We start from the raw sequence: 16,632 nt of genomic DNA, 5'->3' as shown, positions 1-16,632 counted from the left end.
TTAGCTGAACTGCAGGCACATTGCAAATCGCGTGTTAGTTGCAGATAGTAGGTTGTATCAGATTAGCTGGAGTTGCCATTTTGCAGGACTGGTGGACTACAGCAATCTGTGTATACATATTAAATGTTATTATACGTTAATGTCAAAATATTATTAAGATGATTTAATATATACAGCGGTAAACATGAATTACAATTTCTTAAAGTTCCAAGTAAAGAAAACCCGATGCATATGCTTTATGTAAATACTACAAAAGTAAATAATCGTAAGTTACTCGGGGAACATTAAATGTTTAAATAAATGTGTGCTTAAGTAACAAACGACTCATCTGATGTTACGTACTTCGATATATATAAATATATTCCGGAATGTCAGTGAAAAAAGCATATAAAAATAAAGTAAGAAAGAAAGGACTTATCATTTCTTTATACTTAAAACTTGTTCCTGGAATTGTCTTATAGAAACCTGCATTGGCACCAGAATGTGTGTTATTTTAAATGTTGATATAGGTGAGATAACTTTTCTTTTGTAAGTGTATTTGTATAATTAATTGATGGTCAAACTGAGTTCATATTTAAATATCAATTATAACATTATATATTTAAATACAAAATTGTTGTGGTATCCACGTTTGGGGAAATTGACAAAAATTTAAAAAAATGTTTCAGATTCGCGAAGTTTCGTTGTAGTTATGATCCATTATGTGCATCTTTTGACGATTTAAAAGCGTGACAATTATAAACCTTGCAACGCTAAACGATTTAATAATTTGGAGAGTGCCGTTGTAGTCGCTATATTTTGTGATACTACGAGGATGGCTTATATAAAGTATAAAATACATCACTGATGGTATGAACACGGAAGGCCGAGTGGTCTTAGCGATAGACGTTTTACTCCAGGACTCCAGGTGTAAGTGGTTCGAGCCCCGTTGAAGTTTACTTTTTTCTTTCTTTAATTGAAGTCTTTGTTTTACTGGAGCTTTTTAGATCCAATGTTTAAATTTTTCAATATAAAGCATTTCATGGCAAACTTCAATCCATGCCAACATCTGTGAAAAGGCCCCTTTAATAGCATACCTTATCATGATTGCTTAATAATTATATTGTATATATTGTCTGTTTGTGTTATTCGTTTGAATACAATATTTACTGAAGAGAGCACATCGTGTAATATCCAAAAGTAAAATAAGTATCAATATTTACTAAAATAGAATAGTTTAAGCTTTTGAATACACACGCATATATATATATATATATATATATATATATATATATATATATATATATATATATATATATATATATATATATATATATATATATATATATATATATATCTAAACTCGTATACACGTACTAATAGGTTCAATATTTAATAATCCGCGTGATAATGTTATTTCAGAGAATACAATGGACAACTCATTCAGACTACACACTAAGCTGTTTGAAACCTTCCGATACTTTCACAAGCATATAACGATAATGACATTACCCGATTTTGTAGTCGGACAAAGATATATATATATATAGTTGTTGATATTCATAGCATTTACACGGATAGGGTTCTAACACCCCATATATATTTAACATATGTTGAAGCGAAAATGTACTTTAGAACTTCACATTGATATACAAAGCTTACTGTTCCTGAACTACATAAGATACATTTTAACATGCATTATCATTGTACGGCATTGTTAATTAAATTTTATTATTTTTTTACTTTTTCAATATTGACTCAAGAAATCCTTCCCATTATGGTACAGTTGACATGCAATTTGCTCCAATGTTCGTTTCAAGACACGTGCCATAGTTTTCACCAAGCATTCTGTAACCTCTGCTGCATATGTTTGTGGCGTTGGAATTGTATGTTGTGGTCGTGGTTCTTGTGTTGCAATTTTGAGGTTTGGAGGAGTGTGACAATCTTATGAGAGCAGAATAATAAAACACTCACGTTAATGCATATTTGCATTAAAATTTGCAATTAAGATTGGATCTTTTTATTGTATTTATTTCTTGTTGAATGAACAGGTAAACATGTAATCAAAGCTATTTAAATTGCCATTAAATTACGATTTTTTACGCATAACACAAAGGTATGTTAATCCGAAGTAAATCCGTTCGTAATAATTTCATACTTCACTGCACAAAGCAGTAAAATGTTAAACAAAACTTAAATATTGCTTTTAATCGATATATTTTTGGGAGACGAGTGTACTTATCAAATAGTAAATCCCAATCATTTTGAGGTTTTATGGACCACTAATGACAGTGTTAATTATAGCTTTAAAACCTTTTAAAATAATCTGACCAATTACATGTACCTAGCTCCTGACATAGGGAGTTATTTCGCCACGATCCATTTACGCATGTTAAAGTGTAGTTGTCGCCGTTTTTATGAAAACTTGCAATATATCCTATCTTGCATAAAACTGTTGCCGTATCTGGGCTTCCAAATTGTCTAATTGTGTTTATATTCGGCCCGATATCCTCAAAGTTAATCTTCCTTGTAATCTGCCGACAAATTAAAGTGGCCTTTTCACAGATTTTGGCATGTTTTGAAGTTTGTCATTAAATGTTTTATATTGATAAATGTAACCGTTGGATCTATAAAGCTCCAGTAAAAAATCAAGAATAAAATATAAAAGAATCAGGGAAGGCATCGAATACCTATATCGGTATTCGAATATTCGCAAATCCATTCAATCGAATATTCTAATATTCGCATACAACGGCTGGATTGATTTAATTTCTATTACTCAGTTTCGTATCCAGTAGGGATATTAAATATAAATTGACACAGAAATACAATTGAATATACAATTGTTGTGTTGAAAAATAGAAAGAAAATGTAACTTAATTGTAAAAAACAAACTTTGAAAAAGCCTATTTAGGCGAAATATATCAGAAAAGAGTGAAACTTGTTGTGTGTTAACTTCCATAGTTTTGTAAGTTACATCCGTGTACTGAATACGAGGCTGTTTATTAATGTTGCTATCGAATAATTGTATCGCTGTTGGCTAATACTATGACCGATACTGTAATCGGGCACAAATAGAAGGAAAAACACCATGCCATATAATTTTATTTCTATTTTAAATTTTAAAATAACGATATCATGTATGTTTATGAAAAGAAACATATAAATTAGTTATGCAAATAACATCACAAAGCCTTTCGGTGTGGACTTAATGCGATTTATGCTTCAGTGTCGTCCTGGCTCAAGGCCACATAGTTCTTGAATCCTGAATTTATATCATTTGTTAAATTTGGATAATTCACATATTTTAATGTCTGTTCAGACTGTGATCACCGAAACTAAATTATTATGCGCAAGTTAAGTGAAGCTCTTAATTGACATCTTATTGACAAACAACAGTTTGGGACCTTTCTTATAGTGTGTATATTGCATTGCGCAATTTGAGTAATTTACACATTTTAATGGCTGTTCATACTGTGATCACAGAAACATAATTATTATTCGCCAGTCAATTGAAGCCGTTATTTGGCACACCATTGACAAACAACAGTTCGGGGCCTTTCTTAGAGTGTGTAAATTGCATTACGCAATCAACGCTGATACGGGTCGCGTTATCAGTTTGACACGAAGAACGTCACACCAAAAATGTTAATCGCAAATGATTTCGGGTGCCAATTAGTTAGCGGCTCGCAGGTCATTAAATATTAGGACAATTACGTTTGAAAAAAAAATATGCGAATTCCGATTCTATTATTCGAATACTGACCATTCAATCGAATATTCGAATATTCGAATAATTTTGCCATCCCTAAAAAAATAAGTAAAAAAGTAAACTTCTGCAGGGCTCGAACCACTGATCCCTGGAGTCCTGGAGTAAAATCTCTACGAATTAGACCGCTCGGCCATCCTGCCAAGTATGAATGGAAGACGTATTTTATACTTCATTTAAGCAATCTTCGTAGTTTCACAAAATATAACGACAACAACAGAACTCTCCAAATTTTTTAATCGTTTCGCGTTGCAACGCTTTATAATTTACAGGTTTTTAAATCGTCAAAAGATACATATAATGGCTGTATTAAAGCATGGTAAATGTTCAGTACGACTGTTTCCTCACAAATATCATAACTAAAACGACAATTTGCGAATCTGAAACAACTTCTTTCAATTTTGTCAATTTACCAAAAGGTGAAAATGCCCCTTTACAATGCGCACTAAAGTCTATAACGTTATATTTACGGTTGTATGGCTTGCATTATTCATGGCATGAGCGTAAATTATAATTTTGGTGAAAAAGGTAAATTTCTATTTCAGATGTTTTTACAATTTGTATTTACTGCTTACAAAGAACTGTATGTACTGGACATGTATTTCCCGTTTAATATGAAGAAGTGAAACTCCAGCTGCTGCAGCATTATTGCATTCTTATTATATACAATTTCTTGGTCCTTTATTTAAGGCAAGTGACCCAATGCCAAAACAGTACGGCACAATACAAAACAACATTAATGAAACAACATACGCACATAGTAGAATAAAGCTGGGGTCACCGCCTTGGGACGGTCATTTCAAAGCATTGGGGGTTTAAACCGGTTTTAGAGCGTTCAGCCTCACACTTGGCCCAGCAATATACATGATACATAGAAGTGAAAATAAAAGTTAACCTCAAAGCATTTCAACTCAAATTAAACAATAAAAAAGAGAATTAAAACGCATTCAATTTAATAACCATGAATAACTCAATTGTATAAAGGAGATCAGACCAACAGAGATACAACCTTTTGAGTAACGATGAAATGAAATTACGAACAAGTGTCAACTACATCCCTTCTTGTTACAAAAAGATTAAAGAAAATAGCATCATATAGTCAATTTTTCAGATCATCGTCGTGTAAATACAGGAAGAGGTAGCAATATTGGGTTTTAAAGATCCATATTACATAGCTTGGTTGTTTATGTGACTGTAATACACTACGAACATACATGTAAAAGAAAATGAATGTAATACCTAAAAAGAATAACCGTTTAGACTGAGGCGATAATTTATCAAAACGAAAAGTATGATTATAATGATAAAACATTAACACAAAACATAACAGCAAAAACAAAAATACAATGCGTTTTCAATGATGATAAAACGTTTAACGAGCAACGTAATCAAAAACATGTAATTTAGTTTATAGTAATAAAAAAAGTTGAAATAAGACTTAAATTTCGCAAACACGAAGACTAAGATCAGTTAAGAAGTTTATCGTCAATTACTAACGTCATATAAGATCGTTACAAGTTATGGGCAAGGTGATGTGTACATATTTTGCAACACAATGGTGATATCAGAAGACCATAGCATTTGGCTAAACTACAGCGCTAGAGAGGGGTTGATAGCATACAGGAATTAATTACATTTCTAGCTCTAGAATAGAAAGATATGCAGTGAAATTCAGATGATTAAATGCATGAAAGATTATCGTCTACAAACAATATTACTCGACGGACGGATGCATCGTTTGCAAAATATTATAAAAAACGTATTACTTAAAGTCACCAACTACACATATTGATGGATGAGCCTCGTGTATGCATACCAATAACAAACAACACGTGAAGTGGATAAATAATTATAAATATTTGAGAAGTTTAGAGAGTGTGTTAGTTCACTACGTTGTTCTTATTAGTATCAGAACATACAGCACATTTAATCAAACTGCTTTAAAACTTTTATTGAATTTACCAAAGTGATATGTTGGGCTAAATCTTCTCTAGAAACAAGACATTCCATAATTAATTTACACAAACATTGTGTCTTCCTTCTAACTTCAATACTGATAACCGGCGAAAAGATTTCATCCAACATCTTTTTATCACCGAAGCAAATCAGGGAAGATGTACGATATATCAATATAAATGTATTGTCCGGAGTTTTTTTCTTAATCTTGATTAAAACTTATCATCTCCTTAATTGTTTTTGCATAAATCATATCTTCCTATTTTGTACTAAGCATATAATACGATTGAATACACGTTAATTCACGTGCTATTAAATAATTTACATAACCGAACACAAATTATTATTTCGGAAATAAATGCTGTGTTATTTACGTCGTGTAATGCAACTGTTAATAACAAAAAGTTCGTGTACGATATATAAATGCCATTTCATACTGGTAATTTCTTTCTCTACTGATGTACAATATATGGTTTGTTATCGTGTTAAAACAAAGGTACACAAACTTGGTCAAAGGCAATACATGAATGAGTACCGCATATTCCGTCTGCTTGCCATCTATGGTCTGCTGTGCATACAATGTTGAAGAAATCACTATTTCGTTGACCATCATCCGTATACACAACATCACCATCCATACAGTGAACGATGGCGCTCGAATTTAGCGTGGTTTCATTGTATACTATCCGATGTATGCGTTCCGCCGCTTCACTATTTTGCCAGTTGGAATAAATGTTTGGGTCTCCACATTCTAAAATGTACCGTTTTAATCCATACATACATACATACATACATACATATATGCATGCATGCATGCATACATACATACACACATACATGCAGGCAGGCAGGCAGGCAGGCAGGCAGGCAAAAAGACAGACAGACAGACAGACAGTCAGTCAGACAGACAGACAGACAGACAGACAGACAGACAGACAGACAGACAGACAGACAGACAGACAGACAGACAGACAGACAGACAGACAGACAGACAGACAGACAGACAGACAGACAGACAGACAGACAGACAGACAGACAGACAGACAGACAGACAGACAGACAGACAGACAGACAGACTTACTGACGGACTGACGGACGGACGGACGGACGGACGGACTGACTTACTGACTGACTGACACACACACACACACACACAGACACGCAGACACGCAGACACATATACATATTACACACAGACACACATACATATTACACACAGACACACATACATATTACACACAGACACACATACAGACATACACACAGACACACAGCCACGCAGACACAGTTACACACAAACCCACATACAGACACACATACACACAGACAGACACACATACATACATACAGACAGACACACAGACAGATATACAGACAGACACACAGACATATAATTTATTTCGACTTGTACAAAGTGCATCGTCAACAACAAACTATGAAAACGTTAAGAGTTTTTATATAAAATGGTAGACTTATAAAGTAAAATTATCGTGTGTGAATCTCAACAAATGCGGATAGAACGGAATTAAGATGATTTCATACAAATTTTCAAAAGTTTTAATTATGCTTTTCCCTGAAATACAATTATTCATTCATATCTCTAATTTGTTTGTCTTTCAATTGAACAATATATTTGTAGCAGATACAACTAGTACATAATTAGTAAATGAGAAATTCTGAACATATATCAATGTTTTATTTGTTAAGTGTTATACTTTTTATTACATGCAGCAATGTAACGATTCATCGGATAGATTACCGATCTGATTGAAACATTCACCAAGGCTGTTAATTATATTGTGTATACTGCTACACATTTGTAACTGATTGTTCAATTAATATAAAATATTTATCTTTATTTTGAATTTGTTAGGGATTTTCTAAAGAGTTTTGTTCACCGATTTCTCTGCAAACGGCATTTACTGTCCATTGGTCACCGTTGCACGCTGCTAAAATAGTTTCTGTGTATCGATTTCCTCCATGTACACCAGCGTCATATCCCGGCTCACATTTAACCGTGTAACGACTTGTTGTCCGTGTATAGTTGAAAGGCTGTGTATGTTGCCACATCGTATCATTCGAGTTATTGATAGGGTCAGGACAATTAACACCTGAAAATGAAAATTATTAAGACTATGCATATTTGCTTGAAAGCAGGTATTTAGAAAATAATACAGGATTATTGATCACAGTGAACAATTTACAAAGAAAGAAAAAAAGAACGAATAGCAAAATACAGCACTAATTCCATGTGTGCATCTACGCTTTGTAAAACACTCGATCGATGTCTGATTATGAGTGTGACAAATTAATTTGACGATACAATTCAAATATAAGGTTGTCATGAAAACAGTCTGTATTGTATATTTTTGTGTAAACCATTTTAAATTACACACTTTAAGAACACACAAAGTTGCTTTGGCATTTAATTGCCGAACCTAATATTTGTTTTTATGTTTTGCTGTCCCCTACGATCATAACACTTTGGATCTATTGTTAAGAAGTTGTAGGGCATATGTTATTTAAAATCCAAGTATTAAATCATGAAAACAATTTAAATAATGAACGATAGAGTAAATTTCTCCGCGGTTAAACAAATATTATAAAAGGAAGCTGATTATTATCAAAACAGGTTGTATGTTATTTAAAGTCCAAGGAATAAATCATGATAACAAATAAAATACTGAACAAAAGACCGAAAATCTTAATGAATAACATATTAGTTTGCATGTGCAGAACTGTTGGATTGTTTTACTGCTAATTAATTTGGCTTGTTAACTGGTATGAGAGTATTTTAAAATGCGCCGATGTGTGTCTACGTGCGTGTCTTTTTTTGAAATTATAAAGCCTGAAAAGGTAACTTTGTTTGAAGAATCACGTTTTTGTGTATTTTTTAAAAGTCCATTTAAAGTGCCATTTCCTTATAACTGACAATGTACACGCAGTCGAGCATTTCTATTGTCTGAAAAATATATTGATCTTGTTCCGGTTGCTCAAAACTTGTACAGTCAATTAAGGTACATATCAGTCAACTTCATTCCCAAATGGTGTACAAAAACATATTATAAAAATAAGCGCATTATTCACATTGTTTGTTTCCATATAATGTGTATTTATTAAATTAATTTACGTAAATAGATCCAAAACACAAACGGCTGTAAGCTTAACTTGCCGTCAATGTTTCCAGCAACCATGCACATAAATATGCGATTAAAGTTATCTGTTATAATTTCTAATTTAAACAAAACTATTATTAGGCTGATTTTTATTCACACGTGTATGAGTGATTAATTATTGACGCGCCATAAACCTGTTTTCAACGTTATATTTTTGAGAATTTACCGTTCAGAAGTCGGTGACCGTCATTAGTATGGTTTATGTGTGTTGTATATATTGTATTATATTGAATTAACAAATTGAAACTTGCCTCAAATTAAGGTGATCATAAGAATGGCTTTCATGATAATAGTTCAAATATCTTAAAGGCTTAAGCCATTTTCCTTTTGTTTTCGAAATGAATTAAAAGGCTAAACAATAAGTTTTATTTCGAACTAATAATAATTAAAAAAAAAAGATTAACTAACACTAATATCAGTCAAAAAAGGGGGTCTCAACGATTATTTTAATAATGATAAGTATTCGGCCATTTCTTACGAATTCGATTGGAAGTCTCTAATTTGTATTTTATTTAAAGTGATATTATGGGCATTTGGCACTGTTGAATTGAGCTGAAAAGAATTAACAGGCCAAAAAAGTAAGTTAAAATGTGGTTACTGACTAATTATCTGCAACTCATCTTGCTACCAGTAGTTTATAAAAATATACTTTATATTCGATATTCTTACGGGACCCACCCAGTCCTGTAAGCCAAAATGATCCGTAAAACAAAATTGTGTCTTTGTGTCGTATGAACGAATCTGCACTTAAACTAAATTTAGGTTCAAATCGTTCATGCATGATCAGTTGTCAAACGAAAGTACGGTTGGTTTTCAAATGCATTATTTTTCTCTTTCCGGTATATTGTTTTAGTATGTTGATGCTGCATTAACAAATATAAGTGTATATGAAGTGAAAACACCAAAAATAAACAACGTTTGCGATAGACACCTATACACTGTAAGATGCCCATAATATCACTTTAATAGTAAAAACAGTATGGGTAAATATTAGGCGCTTATTTAAAAATAAAAGTGTCAGAATCGATTACTCTAGTGTTGTGTTCAGTAGATTTTGCTGTTTTTTGTTTAATCTTTTAGTGTAAGGCCGAGCTCTTTTTACAGTAAAAAAACTGCACAACATACGCTCATGAGACATACTAGAGAAAATATAATAATTATGTATAACCCCTCATTTCTCAACGATTATAGTTAATGTTGAAACGTACAATTGTATGCATGTATTTGTTGTATGAACGCAATGCATATGCACTTGATGTATGTAGTTACATGTGGTACTGTAAATACATTTTCACTTTAGTATTTGATATGTTCAACACAATACCATATTTCAGCTTGTTTTCATATAATGCATACTGAATAATCTAATAATCGACGTCGTTAACGGCCGAATATTGAAATACCAATTTTGATATTAGTGTTTAACCATATAACAACACAACTAAACAATGTAGGTACTCTAAAGTATCTCAGGTATATAAAACACTTAAGCTATAAGCATTAAATCATCGTAATCATCGTAATGTATATCAGGAAGAAACCTTAAGGCAGAGATTATAGAGTAAGGATGTATATTAAAGGGACTGTCAACCACGAATGGCGAAAAAAGAAAAGGTCTAAAATACCGTATTGTTTTACAATTATTAGCTTGTATTGATTAAAATATCACGATTGGTATATTACATTACTTGAAAAAATTCATTTTTTCAGTATATTCGGTAATAAAATGTCGCGATGTGAAATCGAAAGTACATCGCAAAAAATGGTGACATAACGATATACACTCTATAAATAACGCAAGTAGATTGATTATTTTATATATTAGATATTTACAATTCATAACGCATGCACACTTTGCATTCCTGCTTTTCCACGTGACGATGATGATCAATCTACTGGCGTTATTTATGGTTAACTGGTAGTTTACCAATCTCTTTCAAGACGGTTACATTACATTCACCTCTGTGATGGGCTCAGAACGGACTTTTGTTTATGAAAGCGTCTCATTTATGTCATGATCATTACAAGCGTTTATCATGGAAGTTACAGTATACTTAACAATCTCTTGAACGACGGTCACATTACATTCACTGCATTAAAGAAAACCATCTCATGCCATCGTCTCTTATATCAGTCTTAATTCATTATTATAAAATGGATATGGTTGTTTTGATGTTAAAAAACCTATATACATACATACGTCGAAACAATGCCTAACGTCACGTAATAAACATTATGTTCACTTGTTTACATGTGTGAAGTGCGTGGAATGATTATATCTGTGTAAATGGGCAATAAAATAGTTCCAAAGAGTTTCATTAAAACTCGCAAGTTTTTGCACGATGTATCGTAAAATTTAAATTCCTATTTCATTTTTTTACGCCTCTGATCCTAAAAAATCCAAATCAAATATACTTTGAATGCATTTGTTCGGTTTTGCCCAGTTTCTGGGCAATATGGCATGCTGAGCATTTCGCAGAGGTGTATGTGAGAGCAAGGAACGACAACTCTGCGAGGAGATTGGTAGTTACCTAGTAGACATACCCAGTAGAATGTATTACCAAATATACTGAAAATATGAAAACTTAACAACTTTTTCAAGTAATGTAATATAACAGTCGTAATATTTTAATCAATATAAACTAATAATTGTAAAAAAATACGGTATTTTACAACTTTTATTTTCTTCGTCGTCGTGGTTGCCAGTCCCTTCAAAATAATACATTGCTTCATTTTTACAAGAATAAGTTTATGCAAGAAATCACCATTGTTGACTCGGTCGATCGTTTCGCCCTCTATCTTCTCTTAGTAAGCGTGTTGTGTTTATGGCATGTGTGTTGTATGCATAGATGAAGTATACGACATTGGGTCCAGACATTTTTGCCGATCCGTTCGTACCACACAGACCGCATTAATTCAATATTCAGAGTATTGCTATTACGCAAATATTAACGCATGACCAATGTCCTAGAAACTCTTCGAGGTACATGTCAACTGATGGATTTATAATTAATAATCATCAATGTACACACTGTCAAGGTACGATTCATCGACTGCTTCTGTTAGTACGTATTAATAATATCTGATGAGCTTATTTTGAGTTTATTTTGTCTTTTACCTTAAATAACAACTCACAAATGGTTAATACGACCATTTAAACTATTTTATTTCATTTATGCTTGGACTGCATTTCATTATGCAATTGTTTCTTATTTTGTACGTGGATTTGTTCAGACTTCAGACGTAAAATACAACCACATCCATAGTTTAGTGGAGTATTATTTTTCTGTTATGTTTTCTATTAAAAATCCAGTTTATTATTTGTTCTAGTACGTTTAAATATTAAGACAGGAAGGTCAATGTCAGAGTTGACAATTTGGTCACAACATTTATAACTCTTTATTTACAAGGTACCCAAAACCAGATTGAAATCATAGCAAAATCAGAACAGCACCACGCCACCTTAAAACATTATCTCAAGAACACTTCCAGTAATTTCGAACTGAAAGATATAATCAGTGTACTTCACCAGCTCTCATTATGAATTTATTAAGAATGGTACCTGAGCATAATTTCATCAATACTCAGCATTATGGGTTATTTACATTACTTCAGAATCCAAAGTATACAACGATGCAATCACAATCTAGACATGCGGTCCTACCATCAACAACGAATAGACTGTTTGGCTATGAGCATGACTACAAAATCAAAACCAAATTGTATGCATGTGTCTATATCAAGTATGTCTATATTTAACTACCACCAACATAAAACGATTCATTATTGTATATTCCTAGTTTTTTACTGATAAGTTGTGCCCTTTTAAATGAGAAAGTAATCCGCCTAAAATAATTCAAACGTTAAATGAAGAATGATGAATGATTCAATGTTTCGACATCGACAACTGTAAGCTAAAGAGCATAATAAAGACTTATTGCTGCTGTGTACTTCATATCACAACTCTTTACAATTTCCTGATGTCGTTGTAACCTGGTATACACACATATAAGTATTAACTAGCGCAACACCTAAATGTATTGACAAGCGCTTTTACTGAAGTTGTACACTCCTCCATTTCTTTACTTGTGTACATGCAAAGCTTTGATAAATAGTTAGTATATTTCCTGTATTTCAAGCTTAACCGTGGTTCTCAACACAGTCTTATTGTTTTGTCGAATTACACACCGACGCCTGAATGTTAACATTCGTGCAAAGATATTTCAATACCCCGCAATGCATGACGGAAGGGAGAAATATTAAAGATAAATTTTAAATAAAAGTGTTGTTTTTTAATGTTTAACTTTAAATTATGGCATTGCGTTTTTGAAGGTAATTATTTTCATATCGTGTGCCACTAACCAACTCTAACTTGTTACAAATTGTATCAAGCTATTTAAAAACATTATGGACAAAATTATATATAAATTATAAAATAATGTACTCATTTGAAATATTTTGCCGTTATGGACATTATCAAAATTAGAAATGCATGGAAACTTGTGTTAAATTATCACATCTCGTAGCGGGTACTACATCGTATTGTCAGCCTTAAAAATTGGGGATGTAAACCGAAGTTATGACAATACGTTGTATAACCCTCTACGGGATGTGACATTTATATATACCAGCCTGTCGCTGAAACGAGGCCAATTGTAATAAACAGTACTGAAGGCTGAGTTTAACCGTTTTATATAAATTTTTAAATACATGATTGTTTGTTTGTGATTTACGTATAATTAAACGAATATAACGAGGAGGATACAAAGTGTTATCAACCGCCCATATGGAAAAATTTACCTCGAATGTGATTATATTTTTCGAGTTGACAAATACATGCGGTGGTATCACCCTCTATGTAGAATGAGAAACGCTGTTTTATTAGACAAAATTCAATATAACATCGATACATATTTCAAAATTATGTTACCTTTGAATTAGTATCGATGTGTTAAAACGTGGTAGCCAACTCTGGTACGTTAAACGTTTTGATTAATTTTGCAATGGTTTATTTGCATGATGATGAATGCGCTTGTACTTACTTTTTTCTTGACAAATAGAGAAGACGTCCCAAGACCCATTTTTGCACGCGATTGGGAAATGATCGGAATATAATTTAGGCACATTCAGGTATGCATGATAACCAGTCTGACAGTAGACGACAGCACGAACTGCAGACAACATCTTTATATGGTGAATATAAGGCCCAGTGGTTTCCCAGTTCGTATGGTTGTTGAGATCTGGACAACCTGGAAGACCATTGCATCGTGATTTCATACGACTATACAATATCAGTTGTTAAACACTCTTTTGCAATGTTGGACCTTTAATAACATTTGTAATCCCATCATAAAACTAACAGCATATTTAATAATTTTTTATAACAAACAAATTCAAACGTTTTGTACATAATGGGATGCCACATATCTCATATTTGTTTAATAATCGTTTGTTATTGTATTTTATCTTATGCTTTCCGGTGGTTTATAGAGAAATATCAGTGAAATAAAAATGGTATTTCACTGTTGTAAACAGTGAAAAATAACAGTGAAAAATACCGATAGAAATGACGTCATTTTTGACGAAATGACGTCATACATCCTGCGAAAATATCCAGTTAAACTCTTTTGCAATGAAAATTAATGGTGAAAAGCATAAAATAAAAAGAACATTTGTTGGATTCGATGGAACATCGATTCACTCGTGATCATAAAAAATACATATTTTCACTCGTGTCTGCGCCACTCGTGAAAATATTATTTTATATAAACACTCGTGAAATAAAATCGATATTCCATCGAATCCAACAAATATCCTCTTTATATTTTGCCGGATGCATGTACTGTATATAACCGAATACACTGGATATATATATATATATATATATATATATATATATATATATATATATATATATATATATGTTTTTGATTATTAGATTTAATGAGTTGATCATCTAAGGCGTATTTAAATTTAAATAATTAATTTAATTCATTATGAATGCATTACACCTTACGCCGGTATAACAGTAGTAAGCACGTAAAAATGACGTCGTGAGTATGAATAACGCGATATGTTTCCTCAGGCCATCTCTTCATGTTGTCTTAATAGAAACAACATTCGTAATAGTTGTATTGTATATGAACCGTAAATATAAAGCACACATAAGAAGCACATTGGTTGAAAAAAAATTAACTCTCCTTTAACGCTCCAAATATATATGACGTATTAGTAGGAACACAACTACGGGACTTGTGAACAGATATTGGCTTTTCTTTATTCTGTTACTAAATGAATTAAAGAGATAAGAGACAAATATCGGACGGGAAGAGGTTCAGTAGCTATACTTTAAATATAATACAGTAAAGCAGTATAGTATATACCATACTATTGTTATTTGTGAGACCAAATAAAACGTTGATACAGGAACACACTAGACTTCCATTTCAGAAGAAGTTGTACCAGAAAATGCACTCAACATAACTGTAGAAGCGATGTATGTGTTGTAACAGAAGTTTACGAAACACTGCAAATACTATAAAGTATTTTATATTGCAGCCCGTGTTTTAAATCAATTTTCAAATGGGGATTGCTCATAAACCAAAATGAATTAAGTTTGTTTTTTATTCCATCCTTAGTGCTATTTGGTTCTCTTATGTACACATTATTTTCGTTGCTGAATATGTGATAGAATGTTGCAAATCCATCGTCTTATAATTTAAAAGCTGTTTACAAGTTATTTTAATGCACTGATGATATACGTATATTCATTATAAAGTGGTTGAGTAAATAATATCCAATTTGTTAAAAAAACATTCACAATTATTATTATCGACCCGGAAAATGTAGCGTCTATACAGGAAGGACTAAAATATGATGATTTTAATCGACTCCAAACAATGAAGATACTAGGTGTATATCTTTATAGTATCTGCCTTAATGAATTATATGATTCTGATACAATTGTTTTACTTCGATCTATAATACAATTTTAAACAAATTGCACCAGCAATAAAGCAAGAAGAGGCATTCGTCTGTGTCCCATTTATTTCATTTTATAGCACTTATAATATGTTCTTCTGATATACTTAAATTGTATAAATGTAAATCGTTTAAAGCCATTGAAGTATAATAATATAAACTCACATAATTGTAATGTGTTCATGAACGAAACGACTAATATGTATAGGTCTATCATTGGCTGATTATTTCTTCTTTAAAAAGTTAGTTTATAATATTGATACGATATTGATTATTAAAATTTTTAAATTTAAATATTACCTTCATTCTCAGAGTTCGATAAAGCGCTACAGAACACTCCGATGTAAATGAAGACTAAAATTGCAAACATCGTTGGCGTTTTTAAATGCACTTCATTCGCTATAACACATTTTCTTCATTTCCGCCGGAGTAAATTGTTTCGTGTTATCTTATCACATTGAACTCTTTGAGTTGAGCGAGATGGTCACGTTTTGTAGCATATGAAATTATCTTCAAAACACTGACAATTAAATGCATCCAAAGGGCAGTATTTGGATTTTACATAACAGTTACGAACTATGGATTTTCATTTAACATAACTTTTTAATGTCAATTAAATTTTGTGTAAACTATGCAGGTTATGCGAAATGTATAGACTATGTTTAAAACAATTTTTGCAGTCAGTTGTTAAATGTTCACGAAAACATCAGACTACTCCGATATAGAAAGTTTCATAATACATTTACAAATTCATATGCAGCTTTTGACCTG

General features: G+C 32.1%; 1 protein-coding gene across 5 annotated transcripts in view; it reads right to left on the bottom strand.

Annotated features, from left to right (window-relative positions):
• The window catches only part of LOC127853961 (uncharacterized), a 41,734-nt gene extending 25,438 nt beyond the window's left edge, over positions 1–16,296 (bottom strand). For all 5 annotated transcript variants that reach the window (XM_052388830.1, XM_052388831.1, XM_052388833.1 and 2 more), the window contains exons 1-4: positions 16,162–16,296; positions 13,923–14,129; positions 7,603–7,815; positions 6,240–6,455 (exon numbers count right to left, since the gene is read on the bottom strand). In XM_052388830.1, coding sequence (XP_052244790.1) covers positions 6,240–6,455; positions 7,603–7,815; positions 13,923–14,129; positions 16,162–16,231 — 706 coding nt within the window. In that variant the 5' untranslated portion in view covers positions 16,232–16,296. The remainder of the gene's footprint in view (positions 1–6,239; positions 6,456–7,602; positions 7,816–13,922; positions 14,130–16,161) is intronic.
• Positions 16,297–16,632: the final 336 nt, after the last annotated feature.

The sequence above is a fragment of the Dreissena polymorpha genome, chromosome 12, assembly GCF_020536995.1.
Source record: "Dreissena polymorpha isolate Duluth1 chromosome 12, UMN_Dpol_1.0, whole genome shotgun sequence".
Classification (NCBI taxonomy): Eukaryota; Metazoa; Mollusca; class Bivalvia; order Myida; family Dreissenidae; genus Dreissena; species Dreissena polymorpha.
Note: the sequence above shows the minus strand (reverse complement) of the source record. Positions and strands in the feature narration are given on the sequence as shown.